Raw genomic sequence first — 21050 nt, 5'->3', positions numbered from 1 at the left:
GTGGGAAAAATGGAAAAGATCTTTGGAAGTATTGGAAAAACTCCAGGTTCCACGTTGTTATGTGCCCGGCTCCCTTTCAGCTGCAGTCAGGAAGGAAATCCACATCTTCTCTGATGCATCGGTGGAAGCTATAGCTGCAGTGGCCTATCTGAGGACATTAGGAGCCAATCATGAGCCATTCTGTGGATTCGTCCTAGCTAAGACCAAACTGACTCCTAAATCTGCTCACTCTGTTCCACAACTCGAACTTTGTGCACCTGTGCTAGCTGTAGAAATTGCCGAAGTAATTGAAGGTGAAATGGACATTGCCACTGATTCCTTTTCATTCTATACTGACAGCAGAGTCGTCCTCGGATATATACACAACCAAACAAGACAGTTTTATGTGTATGTTGGCAACAGAGTAGAACGTATTAGAAGTTTCTCTGCTCCTGATCAGTGGCATTACGTCTCCACAGAACTTAACCCAGCTGACTGTGGTACAAGGCCTGCACCGACAGCACACCCACTAGACCATTCGTGGCTATCACCTCCAAGTTTTCTATATGATGATTCCTACTTGACTCCTACTAACACTGTCTATGATTTAGTGGATCTCAACTCCGACAAGGAAATCAGGACTACGACCTCTACACTGTACACCTCTGTGATTCCAAAGACGAAGCTGAAGTCACACCGCTTTGAGCGTTTCTCAACCTGGTCATCTATTGTGAGAGCCATCGCCCGACTGTTTCACATTGCTCAGTGCTTTGCAAAGGACAGGTTGACAAAGTGTTATGGCTGGCATATGTGTCTGGAACACCCTACAGCAGCGGACATCGAACATGCTGAGCATGGTATCATCAGGAGTGTTCAACAAGAGGTATACCACCAAGAGACTGACAGTATCTTAAGGAACATCAATCTGAAATACTCTTGTGGATTACAATTTGGGTTGTGGAAGTTGCAATTGCTGCTTCCGATCCCCCTTCCATCCCTTCGCGGCTTCCCTCCCCACCCGATCCGAAGATTGGTTATATGGACCCTATGCAAAGTTCTTAGTTGTAGCCTACAGCTTCAAGACTTTCGTTTACAAGTTTTGGACTAATTGTTGATTACTGTTCATTGTGCATGTTTATTTTCTTGTTTTTCAGGTTTCATCCTTATGGACATCTAAGGACATTATTTTGATACTACTTTCAGTGAAATCTAAAGATTTCAGACGGGGAGTGTCATGCCCCAGGACTTTGTTCATTCACTGACATCTATCTGTGATATTATGTTTTGCCTTTTTTTTTGGTGTGTCCCTCCTGTCTTCCTGTATTCTTAGCTGTGTGTAATAGCTCCTCCTAGTTCTCTGTGTATGTGTAGTTCATCTTGATGCATGTAACATGTCTGCACAGCCTCTGGAAATTCATCATTTTTTCACCTGCTGTTAATGAGGATTTAACAAGATTTACCCAGAATAAAGCATCTGGAATCTTCTCTACACCTCCTCAGCTGAGTTGAACACTGTCTGACAACGTATCTGATGTGAGTACTGGTTACATACAGAGGACTTCAGGGCTCTCTCTCACAACCTCACACTTGCAGTCAAGCTATTGAGTCAGAATAAAATGTGCTTTCCCACCTCAGGGTTTCTCCTGCTCTCCATTCCCCTCTCCTCTCTACTTGCTGTTTTTTTTTTTTGTTTTTTTTTGTTTTTTAGCTCAGGCCATACAAACAAAGATAACAAAGGCAGTGATCAAGCTCTGTTCAAGCCTTTATCAGGGAGCGGCAGCTGAGGCCCGGTTCACATCTGCGTTCAGTATTCCATTCAGGGATTTCACTAGGGGACCCCCATCCCCCACTGGAAACCTATATGCATTAAAAAGCATACCCCATAGACTATAATGGGGTCCACGTGGTTTCTGCTTGGTGTCCGCATGAATCATGCGGAGAAAAGTACTGTGAGGTTTTATTGTATGCCAATAAAAGCACATACAAAAGACAGATTTATAATTTTTAATGATTTAGTCAAAATTTAAGAAGAGCTCTGAGAAATGTGCATAGCGTAAGGGAAATGGATAATATTACAATTTTCCTTGTGCAACCAAAGGCATCTTGTAACTATGAATAGACTAAGTAGCAATCAATCACGGAGAAAGCCAATGTCCAAAAAATGTTTGCTGTGTCATTCTATGAAGCTGCTGCTGAAGGAAAGTAGGAAATATTCAAATTGTACCGCCCATATGGATTGTAACCTCTTGAAACATCAAAGAACAACTCAATTTCCATCCATTATGTCCATTCTGAACTGGCATCTGGATCAACTTAAAGCAGAGGTAAAGCTGTCTAGCTCCCATGTCATCACCCATGGAGATGGGAAGATAGTTTACTTAGGTCATCCAACAGTTTGGCAGATCATCTGTATTTGAGTTGTCATGCACTATTAACTCATTGCACTCTAAAAACTTTTTGTATTTATAAATTAGAACTTGGTAGGCTGGGACACATTACAGTCAAATTTAACTAGTTATGTGATTTACCCAGGGTCGGACTGGGGTGCCTAGGGCCCACCAGTGGGATTATTTCCAGGGGCCCACCCTACTGCCATATGTAATATCGCCCGTCCAGTTTTTGCCATTATACACGTTTAAAGTGCATTTTCACGCACAATACAGTGTGCAAAACAGCTATGGCTACACTACTACTTCCTTCATGCAACCAAAGATCGCAGTGTCCCTTTGGGACTCTTTCACATTAGTGAATGGAGTCGCATTGGGTCCCTCAGGTTGCAATGTGACTCCATTCACTAACATGAGTGAAAGAATCACAGGGCGACATCTTTGGTTGTATGACAAAAGTTATAGTGTAGCAACAGCGGCAAGCTCTCCGTCATACAGGTCCACAATGGGACCAGAATGACGGAGAGGTGGACTATTAAAATGGTGGTTACACACAGACAGTGGCAGACCTCATTAACATAATGAGGTCCGCCAGGTGTCAGCCATTTTCAGGCAGATAAGGGTATGTTCACACATCAGTATGCCATCCGTCCGTTTGAATTCAGTTTGACACTTCAAAACGGACTGATGCACATACTGATTGTACACTGACACCTTTTGATGCTGATAGCAAACGCTCTCCGTCCCCTAGAGGACAGATAAGGGGATTAAAAGTAGCAATTGTAAACAGAGTAGAGATCAGTATGTGCATCAGTCCGTTTTGAAGTGTCAAACTGAATTCAAACGGACAGATGGCATACTGATGTGTGAACATACCCTAAGTCCTCAGCGTTTCTGAAACTTGGATATTGTTATGCTGGAGCTCTAGAAAAGGGCACCAGCATAACAATAGAGTGGGACATTATCTATGGGGTGGGTGGACTACAACTCTCAACAGTTCCAGGGCATCTGGAGCTGCTGGGAGTTGTAGTAATTGAAAGATTTGGGGGCATCTTTCGATTGTCCACCTCAGACAGCGGGGGGATTGGGGGTGCTAGCAGTACCATTACAATAAATTACAACATTACAATAAATACAATGCAGTAATATTTTGTGCAGTAATACTCACAGGAGACGTCTTCCCACATTTCCCGTCTCTTCCCTTTGGACCGCCATGAACACTTCTTCCAGCTGTGACTTGACTCTGTAAAGTTTGAAACACAGACATCTTTGACTCCTCACTTCTCCACACATCCACACCCTATATATATATATATATATATATATATATATATATATATATATATATATATATCACAGCAGCCCCTGCAGCCTATATTATGCCCCATGGTGGCACAATAGACTGTGGGGTATAATAGAGGTTGCAGGGGGGCCACTGTAGGGCATAATAGAGGTTACAGGGGCCACAGTGGACCTTTCAAGCTCTATTATGCCCCACAGTTGCACACCCATGAACTATTATTATACTCGGGGGTCTTTTCAGACCCTGAGTATAATAATCGGAGCCCCAGGAGAGGTGAGAACATAATAAACACTGTTACTCACCTCTCCGGGATCTGATGTTACTCCTAGCAGGCTTCGGACCTATATGGTAATGTGTCAGACGTCACTTGGTCTGGGATATTACAATATAGGCCCAAAGCCTGAGCTAGCAGTAACATATAGGCCCAAAGCCTGTGGTAGCAGTAACAGCCTGTTATCATACAGGCCCAAAGCCTGTGCTCGCAGTAACAGGTTATTACTACTACCACAGGCTTCGGGCCTATATGTTACTGCTAGAACAGGCTTCAGGCCTATATGGTAATATTCCAGACCACGTGACGTCTGGGCATTAACATATAGGCCCGATGCTAGGAGTAACACCGGATCCCGGAGAGGTGAGTAACACTGTTTATTATGTTCCCTCACCTCCCCTGGGGCCCCGATTATTATACTCGGGGGTCTGAAAAGACCCCTGAGTATAATATTAGCGGCAGTGGGATCGCGGCCTGGCCCGGGCCTATTCACTACCGCCCGCCGCGGCCTAAAGTACAAGGGGAAGCGGGGGCGGCAGTGAGCAGGTCCGGGTTGGTAAATAGGCCGCTGCCTGCTGGTAGATACTCCAGCAGGCAGCGGCCTATTATAAAACAAAAAAAAAAAGTTATTATACTTACCGTCCGACCGCGCGCTGCTGCTCCCGCTGCTGCCGCATCCTCTTCTGTCAGACGTCTGTGTATCAGCGTAGGCGGCGTGATGACGCCGCCTACGCTGATACGTAGATGGCTGAACAAGCGCAAGGAGATCAGTAGCTCTCCTTGCGCTGGTTCTTAGGATTAGGGGAGGCGCCCTAAGCGCCTCCCCTAATCCTCCTCTGACATGGGCAGGGGCCCGATTGAAATCATTTTAGCATAGGCAGGGGCCCGATCGGGCCCCTGCCTATGCTAAAATGATTAGTAGTATAGTCCGGGCCCGGGGGCCCACCGGGGGATCCCCCGGTGCTCCGGCGGGCCAGTCCGACCCTGGATTTACCATATAAAGAATTCCTGATTTACCAAGCCACGGCAAAACTATTGGTTTAAATGTATATAATAAGGGTCGACATCAAAATACTCCTAAAGTTTGCTTTATAGCCCTCTGTGACAAATCCAGCCAATAGGATCCTTGTGGAATGTGACTATGGTTTTGTTTCTAAAGTAAATTTTCATAAATAAGCCTCTCCGAAATATGAAAAGGTATGGGATGCCTTGTAATATATCCAAAGGCTTCATCCAGGGATCCTGTTGAGGGATTGTGTCTCTCCAATGGGAGTAGCTGCTCTATTTAACATTCTGTAATGTCAAATGACCGTTTATCGCCCCAGACACAAAGGGTTTGATAAGTGTTATGGCTTTACTGATGTTCCCACATTTAATATGTAAGAAACTACATTAAATAGAATCATTTGTACCCAGAAAATGACACACATGGTTATAAACTACTGACCCTAATATAAACTGTCATGTCTGTGTTGGAGGTGGAGGGGTTGGAAGGGGGAAGATTTGTGGTTCCTGTATATATATATTTTTTTTCTATGATAATGGGACCAGTTAGGTTGTAATTGTGGCTCTAATTCTATAGCTGCATTCCTGGCTTTAAAATAAGTCCAAAACCATGTATGTAGCCCACTTAGATTTTGAGTGATCACTGGTTAGAACAGGTCTGCATGTACTTGTGCAGGAGAACACATCCTGCTGACATCACCACATCCATAACAACCCCTAAAATAAAATAAGTGTGTAATTTATTTAACATAATAAATTACTAACAACTTACTAAGGGTGGTAATGAAATATGTAGACAAGAACTGGCCACGATTGACTGGGGACTGATCACTAGTGCACGTGCTAGAACTTTGTAGGGAGGTGTAGAAGGAAGTGCACATCAGAGTCATACATCAGGAAGACAGTGAAAATGCTGGTGGCGGCAAGCCATTGGTGTTATTGTACCCTCACCACCCCCCACCCCACCCCTTAGTCCTCCTTTTCTTAGAACCTATATAGGATTGAACTTCTTGAGAAGGGTACAAATGTTGATATTTTGTGAAAGTAGCGCCAACCTGGATGATTTGTATGGGGTCATACATATTCCTTTATTTCTGCTCATCTCCACCTCTCACTGTATAAATATTTACACAGATTACTTAAGTGCTCTTCTTTGCACACTATGTAGTTCTATTGTTATAATGGCAAACAACCTTATCCCTCGTTCACATCTGCCTTGGTATTCCATCCGGGGAAGTTTGCATGGGGACCCCCCGAAAGGAATACAGAACGCAACTGCAAGCGCTGTGCAGTAAAAGCATACAGACCCCATAGACTATAATGTGGTCCATGTGCTAGCCGTGCGCTGCCCACACGAATCATGTGGACAGGAAAGTAGATTGTGAACTACTTTCCAATCCACATGTTCTGTGCGAAGATCTGGCGGCAAACACATGGACCCCATTATAGTCTATGGGGTCCATGTGCTTTCCCTGGCACACCACTTGCAGTTGCGTTCAGTATTGCGTTTGTGGGTGTCCTCATGCGGACTCCCCCGGATGGAATACCAACGCAGATGTGAACGAGGTCTTAGTGGCTGTTTAGTTTAGTTCATTTTGTGATTTTCTGATATGTATTGGCTACCCTATACAATCCTCTTGAAACTTCTTTTTATGTGGAATTTTTCTCTTGTGCCCCTTGCTTTTTTGTCTTTATTTTTATATATTTGTACTAATAAATATGATTTTTTTTAATTTATTTTTTTTACAAGTTTGTGCTGTGGGTTTCCACTTTTGGTTCTTGCTATTTCAAATTAACTCAGTTTTTGTAACCTATATTCTATTAACTCCATTGGTATTTGCTTACGTTCTGTATGATGCCACAGGAGACAAAAGAGAACACTAAGATTGCATGATTCACCTCATCATTCAGTGCTGTTTTTGGAGAACATGGGTACATCTTATCTGCTTCCTCTGCTCTGTTCTGTCAATGTCATGAAAACCTGCCTGTAGGCCAGTATGCTATACAGTTGCACACCTTGGCATCTGAACTTGCCTGAGATAATAAGGCCTAGGTGATAACATTGTGGGAAGGCTTCTCTGATTACATTAAAGATGAGCTTGTTAGAACAGACCTGCCTACCACCCTCAATGGCCTGATCTCATTGGTTACCCAAATTAACCAGCATTTTAAAGAGGTCAGTGTCTAGTATCTGTGTGTAGAATGGCCAGCTTTTCACATATTAAGGGAGTTGGCCAGTTCATTTTCATTGATGACTTATTCTTAGAACAAGTTATTAATAAAACATCAGTGGAAGTCCAACACCCAGAACCCAGGCTAATCAGTTGTCTAAAAGAGATACTGCACTGGTGCATACGCTTCACTGTTAGCATGACATGGCCTTTGCTTCATAGTGTCTGCGAGATATAATTACAGCCACATCTTATTCACTTCTATAGGAGGGCTGTAGTTACAGCATGTGATGTAAAAAATTAAGGGGGTCACAGAACTCACACAAGTGCCATAGCCCCTTCAAACAGCTGATCAACGTGGGTCTGGAGTGTTAACTGATATTTTATTTGATTACCTATTTTGAAAATAGATCAGCAATAAAAATGAACTGGAGAACCTAAGTTGATACTGGACTAACTGAAACCTAAGATTTGACAGTGAGTCATAGGACTGTCCCCAGAGCTCCCAACTGCATCGGTAGTGCCAACTGCATCGCACTGTTGATACTTGATTTTTTTTTTAAATTAAATATTTTAAACTTGGAGACATTACAGTAGATGAGAGTACATGAGATCTTAGAAAGGTTTATATTCTGCTCTCTAAATGGCCTGATACCAGCACCATTGTAAGATTGGGTACAAAGATAGTAGGCCATGGGTACCCACCATAAAATCTGCAGTATAATATATCCCAACACAATTTCCACTGACATTCTTCATTTTCTTGCAGTAAAAGTCTTTACTCTGTCCCAGACTTAAAACATAGCCTCAGTTATAAGAGAAATAGTATTTTAGTGCAGAACTTGGCAATATAATCACTTTCCTAAATCACTGTATTAAAGAGGACCTATCACCAGGTCTGAAAAGCCAACTGGTAGATCATCTGATAAGAGCTATCACCCTAAGCATTTTGGTACTTTGTTTATCCAAATTTGATCAGCCACCAAAGATGTCTCCCCTTTTACTGTTGATGCAAATTAAAGAGGACCTCACCAATGTGCAGCATTATATACTGCTAGAAAGCGCACTGTCGTCTTTCCAAATACTCTGTGCTCTGGTGCTGGAGATATTAGTGACATTACAGGCCTTACAGTCTAGTGTCATCACTGGGTGATAAGGAGCGCCCCTCTGACAGTACAAGGCTATGTTAGAGTACAGTCAGGGGGCGTTCCTCATAGCCTAGCGATGACACTCGGTTGTAAGAATCACCCCTCTGACAGTGGGGAGATATCAGTGCTGCTGAAATCAGCGCTCTGTCGGCTTTCTAGTGGTATATAATACCATACATTGATGAGGACATGAAAAGTCATCTGTAACTTATCCCAGCCAAGTGGATAACACTGTGGTTTCTCTGGGGGGGGATTTCTCTGTGTACTGTATGTCATGCAATGTTCCCACAGAAACCACAGTGTTACTAACTTAGTAGGCGTTTACACTTGTGCCTCTGTTCACCTGACATTTTTCCATCCTGATCCCCGGAGAAACTGCCCAGGCAATGGCTTGCCGGGGGTCAGTTTAATAACCCATTCATTTCAATGTATTTATTTTTAAAGCAAAGCGCTGGTGTCCGTATGTAGTCACTCCATGGTGAAACCGTGGTGTCCAACTTTATGTTTTCACCGTGGAGAGGCTGCATATGTACACCGGCGGTTTGCTTTAAAAACCCATTCAAATGACCGCCAGCAAGCAGTCCCCTACGCAGTGTCTCCGGGTATTAGGATGGTAACACGGTGGGTGGACAGAGGTGCAAGTGTGAACGCCCCCTTAGCTGGTATACCCTAATTTGGATGAACACTCAAAAGGCTTATATCTATGAAATAGCTAAATGGATCTGGAAAAACAAAACCACCAAAATGCTCAGGGTGACAGTGCCTATAAGTTAACGAATACCATTCGATTTATAAAACCTAGGGATAGATCTTCTAAGTCATTTTACATGGACCAGCCATGGTCTGTGTTTAACGAAACAGAAAGAGACATAGTGTTTGACTCACCTTCACCTTTCTACGCTCCCAATTCAGGAGCCTATACTTTGTAATTGTACTGACCAATTAAAGGGACTTTCCTACAATGGACATTTATCGACTATCATCAGAATAAGCAATGAGTAACTGTGCACCATTACTACCACCAAACACTAGAACAGGATTTCTGAGCCCTTTGTTCCTTTTCCCTACACAACCAAAATAAGAAACACTTTGAACTGAGTGGCAGTATATTGCTTCATTCAATGTCTATGGGGTTGTCTCACAATTTGATCAATAAAGCAGAAGGCTTGATCGCCGCCCACATTTAAACTACGGCGTGTATGCAGTGAGAAGGACCGCCAATCTCAGGATTCCCATTATTGTGCAGTCAGGTATACTGTAGATCAGAAGGCATTCTTTATTTCAAAACACTGATAACTAAAAAGCATATTTAAAGTAAGAAGTAGAGATTTTAGCAGGTCTTTAACCCCTTTCTGCTGGTGGCATTTTTCTATTTTCGTTTTTTATGCTTTCCAAACCCCTTAATTTGTTTTATTTTTTTCCATTCACAGAGCCATATAGGGGCATAAAGTTTTCATGACAAATTGCTCTTCATAATGGTACCATTATTCTGTACTGGAAGCTGGAACAAAAATTCCAAATGGGGTGGATTTGGCAAAAAAGTGCATTTGTGTGACTTTCTTATGGGCTTCGTTTTTACACTGTTTACTGTGCAACCAAAATGACATGTCATCTGTATTATATGCTTCAGTATAATTCTTAGGATACCAAATCTATATAGTTTTAATTACATTTTAACCCTTTAACAAAAATTCCCCAAAATTTTTATTTTCATAAAGTTGCCATATTATTTTACATCTCTGTGTGTGGGGATGTATGGAGTGTCTTTTTTTCCGGGGCCAAGGAAATAAGGATACCTAATATGTTCCCAGTAGTCTTTTAGTTTTATATGTATTCTAGAGAAAGGGGGGTGATTTGAGCTTTTTGTTTTTAATTATATTTTTTTTAAAAAAACTTTTTTATTTTTCTTTTACTATTTTATTAACACCTCTAGAGATCTTAAACCTGCAATTGATTGATTGCAAGTCTTATAGCCTGCAATAAAAGTAATAATAGTAGTAGTAGCATTCCAAGTACTAATTAGAGATATAGATGTAAATCTGCTCAAAGGGATCCTATCAGCCAGACACATTTTTTTCTAGGTACCACATCAGAATAGCCTTAAGAAAGGCTATTCTTCTCCTACCTTTCGTCGTCTTCTCTGTGCCGCCGTTCGCCTACAATCTCAGTTCTTGTCAGTATTTAAATGAGCTATCTCGCAGCACTGGGGGCGGGTCCCAGCGCTCAGACAGCACTGGTGGCATCCTTATTGCTGCAAGAGAACTCTTTCCTGCGCCGCCTCCATCTTCTTCAGCAGCGTCATCTTCAGCCTCTTCTTCTGGCGGTGGCTTGTAACTTCTAAGCCTCGGGCAGAGCAGACTGCGCATGCCCACAGGCCACGAGAAAATGGCCGCTTTCACAGTATTGCGGTGCTGGAGAGAGTTCTCTCGCAGCATTGGGACGCCCCCAGTACTGTCTGAGCGCTGAGACCCACCCCAGTGCTAGGTACCTAGAAAAAATTGTGTCTGACTGATAGGATCCCTTTAAAATAAATCATTGAGGTGATATATGCATACTGTTGAACATTAGAATAAAGAGCAACAGTAACAAGTAAAACACACCTAGTAGTATTAATTGTTGCATAATAAATTAAAGGGGGATTCCTATCTCTAGGATTTAAACTGCTAGTTTATATAAATTCAATAGTTTTTTCAATCCTTTCTCTCCATACCTGTGTAATGTAATATATGTTTACTGTGTATTATTTAATCTGCATTATTATTGATTTCTATTAATCATACTAAATCTCTCATGGTAAAAGAAATATCTAGATCTACTGAGGTATTTCAAAGTGTCCTATCAACAGTCAAAGCCCATCAGCTTGTTGAAGTATACAGGAAGTGAGAAAAAGAGACAGAATGCAAACTGGTGAGAGAGGAAGATGGGAAAACCTCCTTAAGTGCTGCATCTTATTATAGGCATTGTTTCCCTTAACTAACAGTCTTCTGGACTAAAAAATAGTGGAAATATTTTATGCTAGATATTTAGTTACCACCAGATAAGACTGTTTCTGAAGTATGAAAAAGGAAAATTTAGAAGAGTACATAATTTTTTGCAATCCTTTTATTATGATTTTTTCTTTTATTGCCCTCCCTTTGTGTACCTGCCTAAGGATACATTCACATGCAGGAATTTGACTCTGATTTGGGGGCGGTTTTTGTGGCCCAGAATCTGCTGTACATTGTTTTTACTGGGAGGCAGAGTGTCCTGCTAGATCTTGGCAAGGATTTTGCAGCTCAAAACTAGAGTGGGGCTGATTAAGTCTATTCAGATGGGCCTAATGAGTAGCGGGAAGCCGTAACGGAATACTAATGTCTTATATCAGCATCCTGTTGTGACTAAACCATGGTCAAATACTGCGACAGAAAGTGAAGAGGAACTCCTCTTCATTTTCCACTATGTAAACATAGCATAATATGCAAATTTAAAAAATACTGTAACCGAGTTTTAAATGCAACTTCTATAGAAATAGAGACAAAATTGATATAAAACAGTCTGTGTCATAATTTTGTCATTTTGTGCAATAGCAGAGACTCAACTGGATTTAGCTGCTACCATCTCTGAACGCCCAATCCTGATAATGGTTCGAGTGAATTCACAGCTGGTAATAATTACAGTTTCTTCTCCTTTATTTATCGGTTTCAGTATCCATTGCGCAAGATTATTGGCACTCAGTCTCAGCTTAATTGTACTTTATCCAAAGTAAAGTTATCCAGCATTAAAGAGCCTGTCTCACAGTAAATTACATATTTATTAGATTTAGTGACTATCATTTCATTTTGGAGAGTACATCTAACACGTATTGTCTCCCATCATGTTCATACAGCTGCCTGCAAGTCTGCCAGGCTTGAAAATATAATGCTGCACTCGTACACTTCCACTAACATTTACGCATGATCTGCCATACCAACCACAATCCTATTAGGATGTCTGGAATATAAACATGCTAGATTCCAATGAAGGAAGAAATAACTAAACTAAATAAATAAACACACAGTAAAATCCTTAAGTAACACAAAGAATTTGCATCATGTTTTTGACTTTTTACAGTGACCAACTTAAAGAGGACCTGTCATATTTTAGGACATGTTTATTTCAGTGCATACAGTTCTGGAACATCTTAAAACTTTGCATAATGGTATTCCTCTGCTATTCCTTCTAGTAATTTATGAATAAATTGACAACTGGGAGTAATCAAGTCGGGCACATCCCTACCTACTCTCTCACTGTTCAATCAGTTCTGACAGGGTACAGTCACACCACTTTGACAAGGGGAACGGTAACACCCAGTTGTAAATTTTATTTTTACATTTTGAGGAGGAATTGCAAAATTTATAATGGTACCAAAAATATGACAGACTTCATAGGAAATACAAGTGTTCACTAGAACAAAAATGTCAGGGGGTAGAGACAGGCCCTCTTTAGAATAGACAGCAAATAACCCTCTGAAAAATATAAATTTTTCCTATTAACTGGTTTGACACAATGGAGTTGAGAAAAAAAATAATAAATTTTACTGTGACTTATCTGGTGTCGACACAAACTATAGTTTTATATTGAAGACAAAAATAAGGAAGGTTAAATGTTTTTATCATCATAATTTTACTATAATCTTCACGCAATGCTTTTATAAGTCTGCCAGAATTAAGTGTCAACTGGCACTATAGTTGGGTGATTATGATCTAAATCAAATTTGTCATTAATTGGACATTTTACTTTGATTATGAATAATGGTGTTTATTTAGGTCATGCCCCTTTAAAACCATGACCCTTTTGCAGTATAAGTATATGTTTGTTCAGACAAAACACAGCCAAATTAGAGGTGGTGACCAAATATAAAAAACAGTGTTACTCACATCTCTTGGGCTCTGCACGACTCCCTGCTGTCAGGGTAAAATATGGGTCACGCAGTGTTGTGGTGCTTGCGTCTATGTGTCATAATGCTATGTAACCAGCTCAATCACAGGCCTCAGTGTACCCTGGTTTCAGTCAGAAGACCCGAAGGCCTAAGGGAGTCGCATCAGGGACCCCAGAGTATAATAACAGGAGTTACAATTTGGACATGTTAGGTCCAAAGGAAACTGCAGGTAGAACCATGCAAATATTATATAAACTGAACTGAAATAAACAGTGTACACAAAACCCAGGTTAATGTTTGGTTTCCTTTTATTTTTCGATTAACCCACCAGGTCTAGTTGGGACTGTTTTATTTAGGGTGAATTCACATATAAGAGATTTGTTACATAAATTTCTGCCCCAGAATTTTAGAATTCTATGTGCCTGCTGATAAAACAATCGCTCTCAGATGGAAGGAACTGATTTTGAGTTTCAGAATTCAAAATTCTGAAATGAAACTCACACATGTGAATATACTCTTATAGTGACTCCCAAAAGACCTTGAACGTGTATTTGGAATGAGTTTATGGGTAAATTTGCCTATAAAAGTACATATGTACCCCCCCCACACACACTTTATTATATGCTCCTCAGTACATATGTACCCCCCCACTTTATTATATGCTCCTCAGTACATTTATACCCCCGAACACCCAGCCATGACGCAATGACTGTGAGGAACGCCCCTCCCCCCATACGCCCCTCCCCCCATACTCCTCCTTACAGTACTCACCTATGGGTGAGTACTGTAAGGAGGAGAGAGGGTGTTCCTCATCACTCAGCGTCATCGCTGGGTGGTAAGGAACGTGCCCTCACACTATAGAGCTACGGCAGTACTGTGAGGAGAGGCGTTCCTGACAGACTGTCAGAAAGGCCCTTCTGACACTGAAGAGCTACGGTAACTGATAGCACCGATAGCTCTTCACCGGGAGCACAGAACGGGAAAACCGATAGTGCGCTAAATTCAGCTTTCTAGCGGTGTATTACACCACATGTGCCCAAGGACATGAAAAGTCCTCCTTAAAACTGTGGGGCAGTTGGAAGGGAACACTATAATGTGGGGACATATAATGTACGGGTGACTGTAGGAGGATTATACTGTGTCGGGGCACATGAAAAATGAATGAGAATGGGCGGTATCAACATAAAAGTGAGCAGAGCTAAATTTGCCACAGCGCGTATAGCACGGCACACATTTTGTCCCTCTTTCTGTTCTTGTTGGGAGGTATGTATAAGGTGATGTGCCTTTAATGAGCTCTATAGGGCATCCCTCATACACTGTGGCATCTGAGACTTGTATAAGGTGATGTACCTTTAATGACCTCTGGAGGGCGTCCTTCATAAGCTGAAGTATGATTTAGCCTCATCACTTTTTTAGCTGTGCAGACATTGGATTTATTATCCTATGGCACATATAAGTTATGGTGTATCACCAAGTATTAGGAGATATATATATATATATATATATATATATATATATATATTCCTTTACGACTAGAGCATCTTTCCCTAAGTAATATGGAGTTGTTCTCACTCCTGTTTCCATATCGTACAGTTCTAATGACCCTACATTTCTTGGGCATGCTAAGTATGATACATGCCCTTTTCCAAGATGGTGGTGGATGCTTTCTTGCCTCTACTGCACATGTGCGAGTCTATACTTCCGGGATTGCTCAGTCTAGCAGCAGCACATGCTGTTTTAGCTTGTACTGTATATGATACAGGGAGATACACGTCTGCTCAGAGGTAGGAGGCGTTAGCATTCATCTACTGGTTTGTTGTATGTTGTACATTAATTGAATTATTGATACTGGTTTTATTACTTTACTGGTTATTATTATGCATATTTACTTCTGATCTATATTACTTATGAATTGTATGCACTGGCACTTTATATGTTTAGACATGTACACAGAATGATGCTTTATATTGATTAGATCACTTTGTAAACTTGATTGGATGTAAATTGCAATTGTATGCTCACTGGGTATATATGTATGTGTATATATATATATATATATATATATCATATACTGTATAATGTACACACTGTGTATGTAGCCTATTTACACATGCACTTTGCTAGACATGCTTTCTTTTCCTAGGATATAACTGCAGTGTTATTGTCCCAAAGAACGCTGTGTGTGAATTATGCCACATCATGTAACCCTGTAATATACAAATAATACACATTACTAGACAAGCAGTTCACAATAAGTAGTAGTATATATCTCAGTAGACTACAAGAGAGACTTGGCCTGTGCACTCACCACTGCTCTCCTCACAGCCAGCACTGACTGACTGAGGTGTTTACAGTTTCCCAAGGCAACAGCTTCCTGCATTCTGCTGTGCAACCTATAATCCTGTCCCCTGCACACCAGAAACAACACACTGCAGCCTTGTCATACTGCAAAATGAACCTGTAGCATTACCTATATGGACTGAACTAAAATTACTACAGCAAAATAGTGACGGCATAGTCACCTGCGCAGCTGCAGCCTGTACTCCTCAGACCCCGGCCACTGAGCCATGTGGCCTCTTCCTGTGTATAATACAGACAACCAGTGTGTAGTACCGTGGTGATGGTGCTGGCTCATGGACTGAAGCTATCAGGTCTGTCACTAAAGCTGAGGTAACATGAATGTTTTATGCAGAAGCCATGTACAGGCCGCACTGTGCTGGCACATCTTGTGACTTTTTACATGCAGGTGCATTGTGTGGTAAAGTGTATACTTATGCATGGAGCCCTGGATAACCTCTAATGTGCTATTAGAAAGCTCACTGGTATGATGTTTATGAGGACTCGTCCACACCTGCGCCTGGTCTCCGTTTTGCAGGTTTTGGTTTCCTGGAAACTGCACAGGAGATGGAAACCTGCAGTCATTTTCAAACCCATTCAAATGAATAGGTTTGGATAGTGTCCGGCTGTGAGCGCCTGTGAGCGTTTTGTGCTCTCCGCGGCTAAACTGTTTTGGTTTATTTTTAACCGGACACAAAAACTCTCACCAGCGCTCACGGCCGGACATGGTCTGCCAGGTTTTCGGCAGAAGACAAAAACCTGAAAACTGAAATCGGGTGCTGATGTGAACCCAGCCTCACTAAAAAGTGTGCAATTCGTTGACATCCTACATAAGGGGGAAGATCACTTTGTATTTGGATACTGCAGCAAAACATTCTGCATGTCCAGATCCATGAAGAAAACGTTATGCATAGGCCTGCCATGGATAAAATCTACAACCTCCACAGACTAGATTTTTTTAAATTTATTTTTTAATGATCCTGGACGCAAAAACCAAAGAAATAGGTCGTAACTTGAGTTGAAACATAGTTTTGAATACCTCGCTCCCATAGGAATGAATGGGAGTGGGCGAACAACAAGGGGTTAAGCGCCAGCAGCCTCCCATTCATTCCTATGGAGCAAGGTATACGAAACTGCAGTTTTGAATACTATTCGCTCATCTCTACTTTCTAACGCTTGGTTTCACTCCCAGGCTGGCAACCTCCTACAGAGACCCGTGATGCTGCTCAGGCATGTGTATGGGGAGAAAAAAGAATAATGGGTCAGGATGCTAGGCATTAAGGGGAGTCTGTCAACAGGAAAATTTGTGTCAAACTAAAGATAGTACTGTGTAGATCTGCTTTTACACTTTCCAAAGTCGTCTTTCTTATTCTATATTGCTGCTCCATTTTTCTGAAAATTTGTGTTTATTCCTGGGACGTCACAGGTGGCAAGAAATTCATCAGCAAGAAGGCAGCCAACTGGACTGCTGTGGGAGGACAACAGAGCATCGGGGACAGGTGAGTGTTTTTTTGCTTTGTTTTGTTTTTTTTATCTCCTCTCCCAGCCTAATTGGAAAATATTGATTAGCCAGGACAACCTCTTTTAACCCTTAATGACCTTGGACATACTATTACATCCTAGGCACGTGGCACACATCTGAGTGGGTGGCATCATAAGTGGGTGTTAGCTGTAATTGAAGGCTAACACCCTACGTCATAACACCTGATTAGGGAATTTGGTGTTCCCAGTTTATTTTGCAAACTGAGTAGTATGACTATCTGTCTGAAAGCAGAGCATTTCACGTTTTGAAAATTGAGATTTTTTTTTATTTTAAAATTTCCTATTTGTTTTTTCTAAATAAATACAAAAATATTGATTTAGTGTTTGCCACTAACATGACACAAAATGTACAATGTGTCACAAAAATCAATCTTAAAATGACTTCTGTAAGTTAAAGCATCTGAAAGTTCTTGCCATATAAAGTGACACATGTCAGTTTTCAAAAACGAGGCCTCGCACTTTTAGACTGGATCCTTAAGGGGTTAAGATCTGTAATGTAAGCAGGGCAGTGTTGTGCAGGGGCCGTAATTCAGAACTCCAAACAGAGGCAGCCGGTTACAGAGCGCAGAATCGCATCCGTTGTTGGCTCTTGTCTGACACCGCCCTCCTGATGTTGCAGAGACTAAATAGCATTTATTGCTGGGGAATAGTGGGAGCTAGAGAAAAAAATTCCATTTGTGCCAGAATCGGTGAAGCCGTGCCTATTAAGTGATGTAAAGAGTTGGACTTCTTGGAGGTGGTGAAAGGTTCTCATTTCTTCTCCTGACAGGGCTTCATTCTTTGCGCTACATAACTGGTCCTGAAATAAATTTTAGTGACAACAGGAGTTGACAAATGTTTGTGCATAAGTGTCAAAATGAAACTTAGTCTGTTTTTATTTCAGGTTAAAGGTATTTCTGCATAATGTCGAGTAACAAACCATCTATATCAAGAAATGAACTCTTGGATAAATTGAAAGTCTCATCTCAAGTAGTACTTGAAACTGCACAGAAGAAAGGGAGATCGAAATGCCCAAAATGCAATAGTTCCAGAATGTTTTACTGCTATTCTTGCTATGTACCAGTAGAAAGCGTGCCACATGAAGATATCCCAATTGTAAAGGTAAGTCAGGTACCATAATATTATGTGATTTGTCAGAGAGGGACACCTGGACCCCACCACACACATCAGCCGTTCTAGTAGACTTTGGGTACTGGAAGCTGCTAGTAATAGGAGCTGTGCACCCCAGTTTACTGCATAGTGATGGTTCTGGGGACCACCTCTTCTATGCTCTCCTGACTTATCCAGTATGAAAAATCACTTTGGGGCCCTTTAAAAATACTAAAATTCAATAATGTACAATATATGGGGGAGCAGTATACTCATCAAAAATCTTACATTTGCTGTATCAATCAAATATAACCTTTAAAGCATAGTCTTATTTTTTGCTTGCCTGAGTACAAACAGACAATTAAAGAGAATTTTTTTTAATTTATGGCCTATCTTTAGCAATACTACTGGGTTATGTTGTTCACCAAGTTCCAGTGTGAGTTCTATGTTTAAAGTCCTGAAATACTGTTATTATGGGTGTCCAGATGAATTTAAATGGGATTTGTCAGATAAGTGTGTTACAGTTTAGAGAAACTGGCCCACACTTATTATCGCAGTAGGCCTGATTTCTCATAGTAAGAAAGACCAATATTTTGGCACAAATAAACACACTAATTTTTTTTCCTTTTTTTTTTTGTAATCTCCTTATCACTAAATTATAAAAATTGGACAATTGTAGACAGGGATGCGTTGGGCCTTTTGTAGGCTGCCTCATTTACTTTTACTATCACTAGCTTCCGTCTGGCAAAGATTTCAGTCTCTGACACATGCAAAATGTATTAAGAGGGTTACACTTATTAAATTTGGTGCATCTCACGCTAGTTTAGCATGTGGGTGAGATTGGCGTACTGCACAATAGTGTTAGTAAATTACCATTTTTGAAACATTTGTATTCTATATTTTTAGCTGACCCATTTATATGAACACTAGAGATGAGCGAGTAGTATTGGATCGAGTAGGTATTTGATCGAATACTACAGAATTCAAAATACTAGTACTTGGTCGAATAGCACGCGGTAAATGTAAAAGGCGTTTACCGCATGGTATTCGACCGAGTCCAAGTATTTCGAATACCGTAGTATCGATCAAATACCTACTCGATCGAATACTGCTCACTCATCTCTAATGAACACTATTGAAGTAGTAATTAGGGCTCGTTCACATCTGCGCCCGGTCTGCGTTCTGCAGGTTTCTGTTTCCTGCACAAAGCAGAGGCAGGAGATGGAAACCTCCAGGACTCTTTCATACCCATTCATTTGAATGCGTTTGAAAGATGTGCGGCAGTGAGCGTTTTATGCTCTCCGCCGTGAAACCGGTTTTTTAAAATCGGACACAGAGTCGGACATGCAGTACTCTGTGTCCGATTTTAAAAAACTGGTTTCGCGGCGGAGAGCATAAAATGCTCACCGCCGCTCACAGCCGGACCCGGTCTGGCAGGTTTCCGTCTTCTGCATGCAGAAGATGGAAACCACAGAACGGAGACCCGAACACTAGTGTGAACCTAGCGTTACTTAGCATAAGGTTGTAAACAACTTGCAAACTTTTTGGAACAATTCAGGGATGCTTTGACTGATTGTCTTAAAGTTATATTACTATACTTGATTTTGGGGTTTGGTCAGTACTCAGAACATAAAAACTATTGCTATCGAAAATCATTGTTTTTTGCAAACTTCTAAAGTTAAACGATTGAGTCTCCTGAATGGTAGTTGGTATATACATTATTGTAGTTCCAAAAGGATTTAGCAAACCACCCCAGATATGCTAATGAATATAGTTTTTGTTTTTTGTTTTTTTTTTTCACATTTTTAGCTTCCTGTGAAAATTGATATTATTAAACATCCCAATGAAACTGATGGCAAAAGTACTGCTGCCCATGCAAAACTGCTGGCGCATGAAGATGTTACTATGTATACGTATCCATCTATTCCAGACTATGACAAACAGGTTCATGAAGTAAGTCATTATACTCTAACAGCTTTTTTTAAATCTTATTGTACATTAGAATTCTGGTTTAGATTTATGTTGCTCATCATTCTAGGTTGTACTGGTGTTTCCTGGTCCAAGCGCTGTCTCACTCAAAGATGGGCTTCAGTATCTGATTCAGTATAATAATCAGAAAAAGGACATCCCTATACCAGATTGTAAGCGTCCAAGACTAGATACTGATAAAAGTGAAAGTGACGATAAAACTATAAAGACTGCTGGCGAAAATACTAATTATTTGAAGAAAGTCATATTCATTGACAGCACATGGAATCAGACAAACAAAATCATATCAGATGAACGGCTTCAAGGTAACAAAGAATGTCATTCAATGATGATTTAATACATCTGGTCTCCAAGAGACAGCATGTTCACAATTACACCACTGCTATCTTTGTGTACTGTATACGTGTCTCATACAGAGAGTTTCAGGCTGATATCTCAGAAAGAGCTCAGAAAGTATGATGTCTGTAAGCGATAGGTGCTTTGCATATTATCGAGCATGGGCTATTCATTGTTGCATCAATTTCCCCAACCCCCCCAAAAATAGAGAGCTTAAAATTATCTTAGCAAGACCTACAGCTCTAATTGTAAAGTTGTGCAGCAGATAAAACTTCTTTTCTTTTTCTTTTGCTGCACACCTTCCAAAAGTCATCACTTTTTTTTTGATAAGTTTACAAAACTGTTTGAGGGCTTATATTTAGGGGGACCAATTGTGGTATAATGGTACCATTTAATATTCCATATGATGGGAAAACTGCGTTAGATCAATACAGCTGTATTGCAGTCTATGGGAAATTCACTTGCTACCGCCAAGTCTAGTTATCTTAATGTGACAGGTCTAAGGGCTAGCTCACACGTAGTTAAGTGTCGAGGAATTTGGTCAGGGAAAAATCTGCTTCAGAATTAGGATAATAGTTTTTTGAAGCGTTTATTTT

General features: G+C 40.9%; 1 protein-coding gene across 2 annotated transcripts in view; it reads left to right on the top strand.

Annotated features, from left to right (window-relative positions):
- The first annotated feature begins 2231 nt into the window (after positions 1–2231).
- DTWD1 (DTW motif tRNA-uridine aminocarboxypropyltransferase 1) overlaps positions 2232–21050 on the top strand; it is a 28094-nt gene continuing 9275 nt past the window's right edge. The window contains exons 1-4 of one of the 2 annotated variants that reach the window (XM_075273417.1): positions 2232–2303; positions 17924–18141; positions 19939–20082; positions 20168–20423. In XM_075273417.1, coding sequence (XP_075129518.1) covers positions 17944–18141; positions 19939–20082; positions 20168–20423 — 598 coding nt within the window. In that variant the 5' untranslated portion in view covers positions 2232–2303; positions 17924–17943. Of the gene's footprint in view, positions 2304–16924; positions 16998–17923; positions 18142–19938; positions 20083–20167; positions 20424–21050 lie in introns of those variants that run through there. The other variant, XM_075273416.1, reaches the window with a different exon arrangement.

The sequence above is a fragment of the Leptodactylus fuscus genome, chromosome 5, assembly GCF_031893055.1.
Source record: "Leptodactylus fuscus isolate aLepFus1 chromosome 5, aLepFus1.hap2, whole genome shotgun sequence".
In the NCBI taxonomy this organism is placed as follows: Eukaryota; Metazoa; Chordata; class Amphibia; order Anura; family Leptodactylidae; genus Leptodactylus; species Leptodactylus fuscus.
This window is presented reverse-complemented; position numbering and strand designations above follow the sequence as displayed.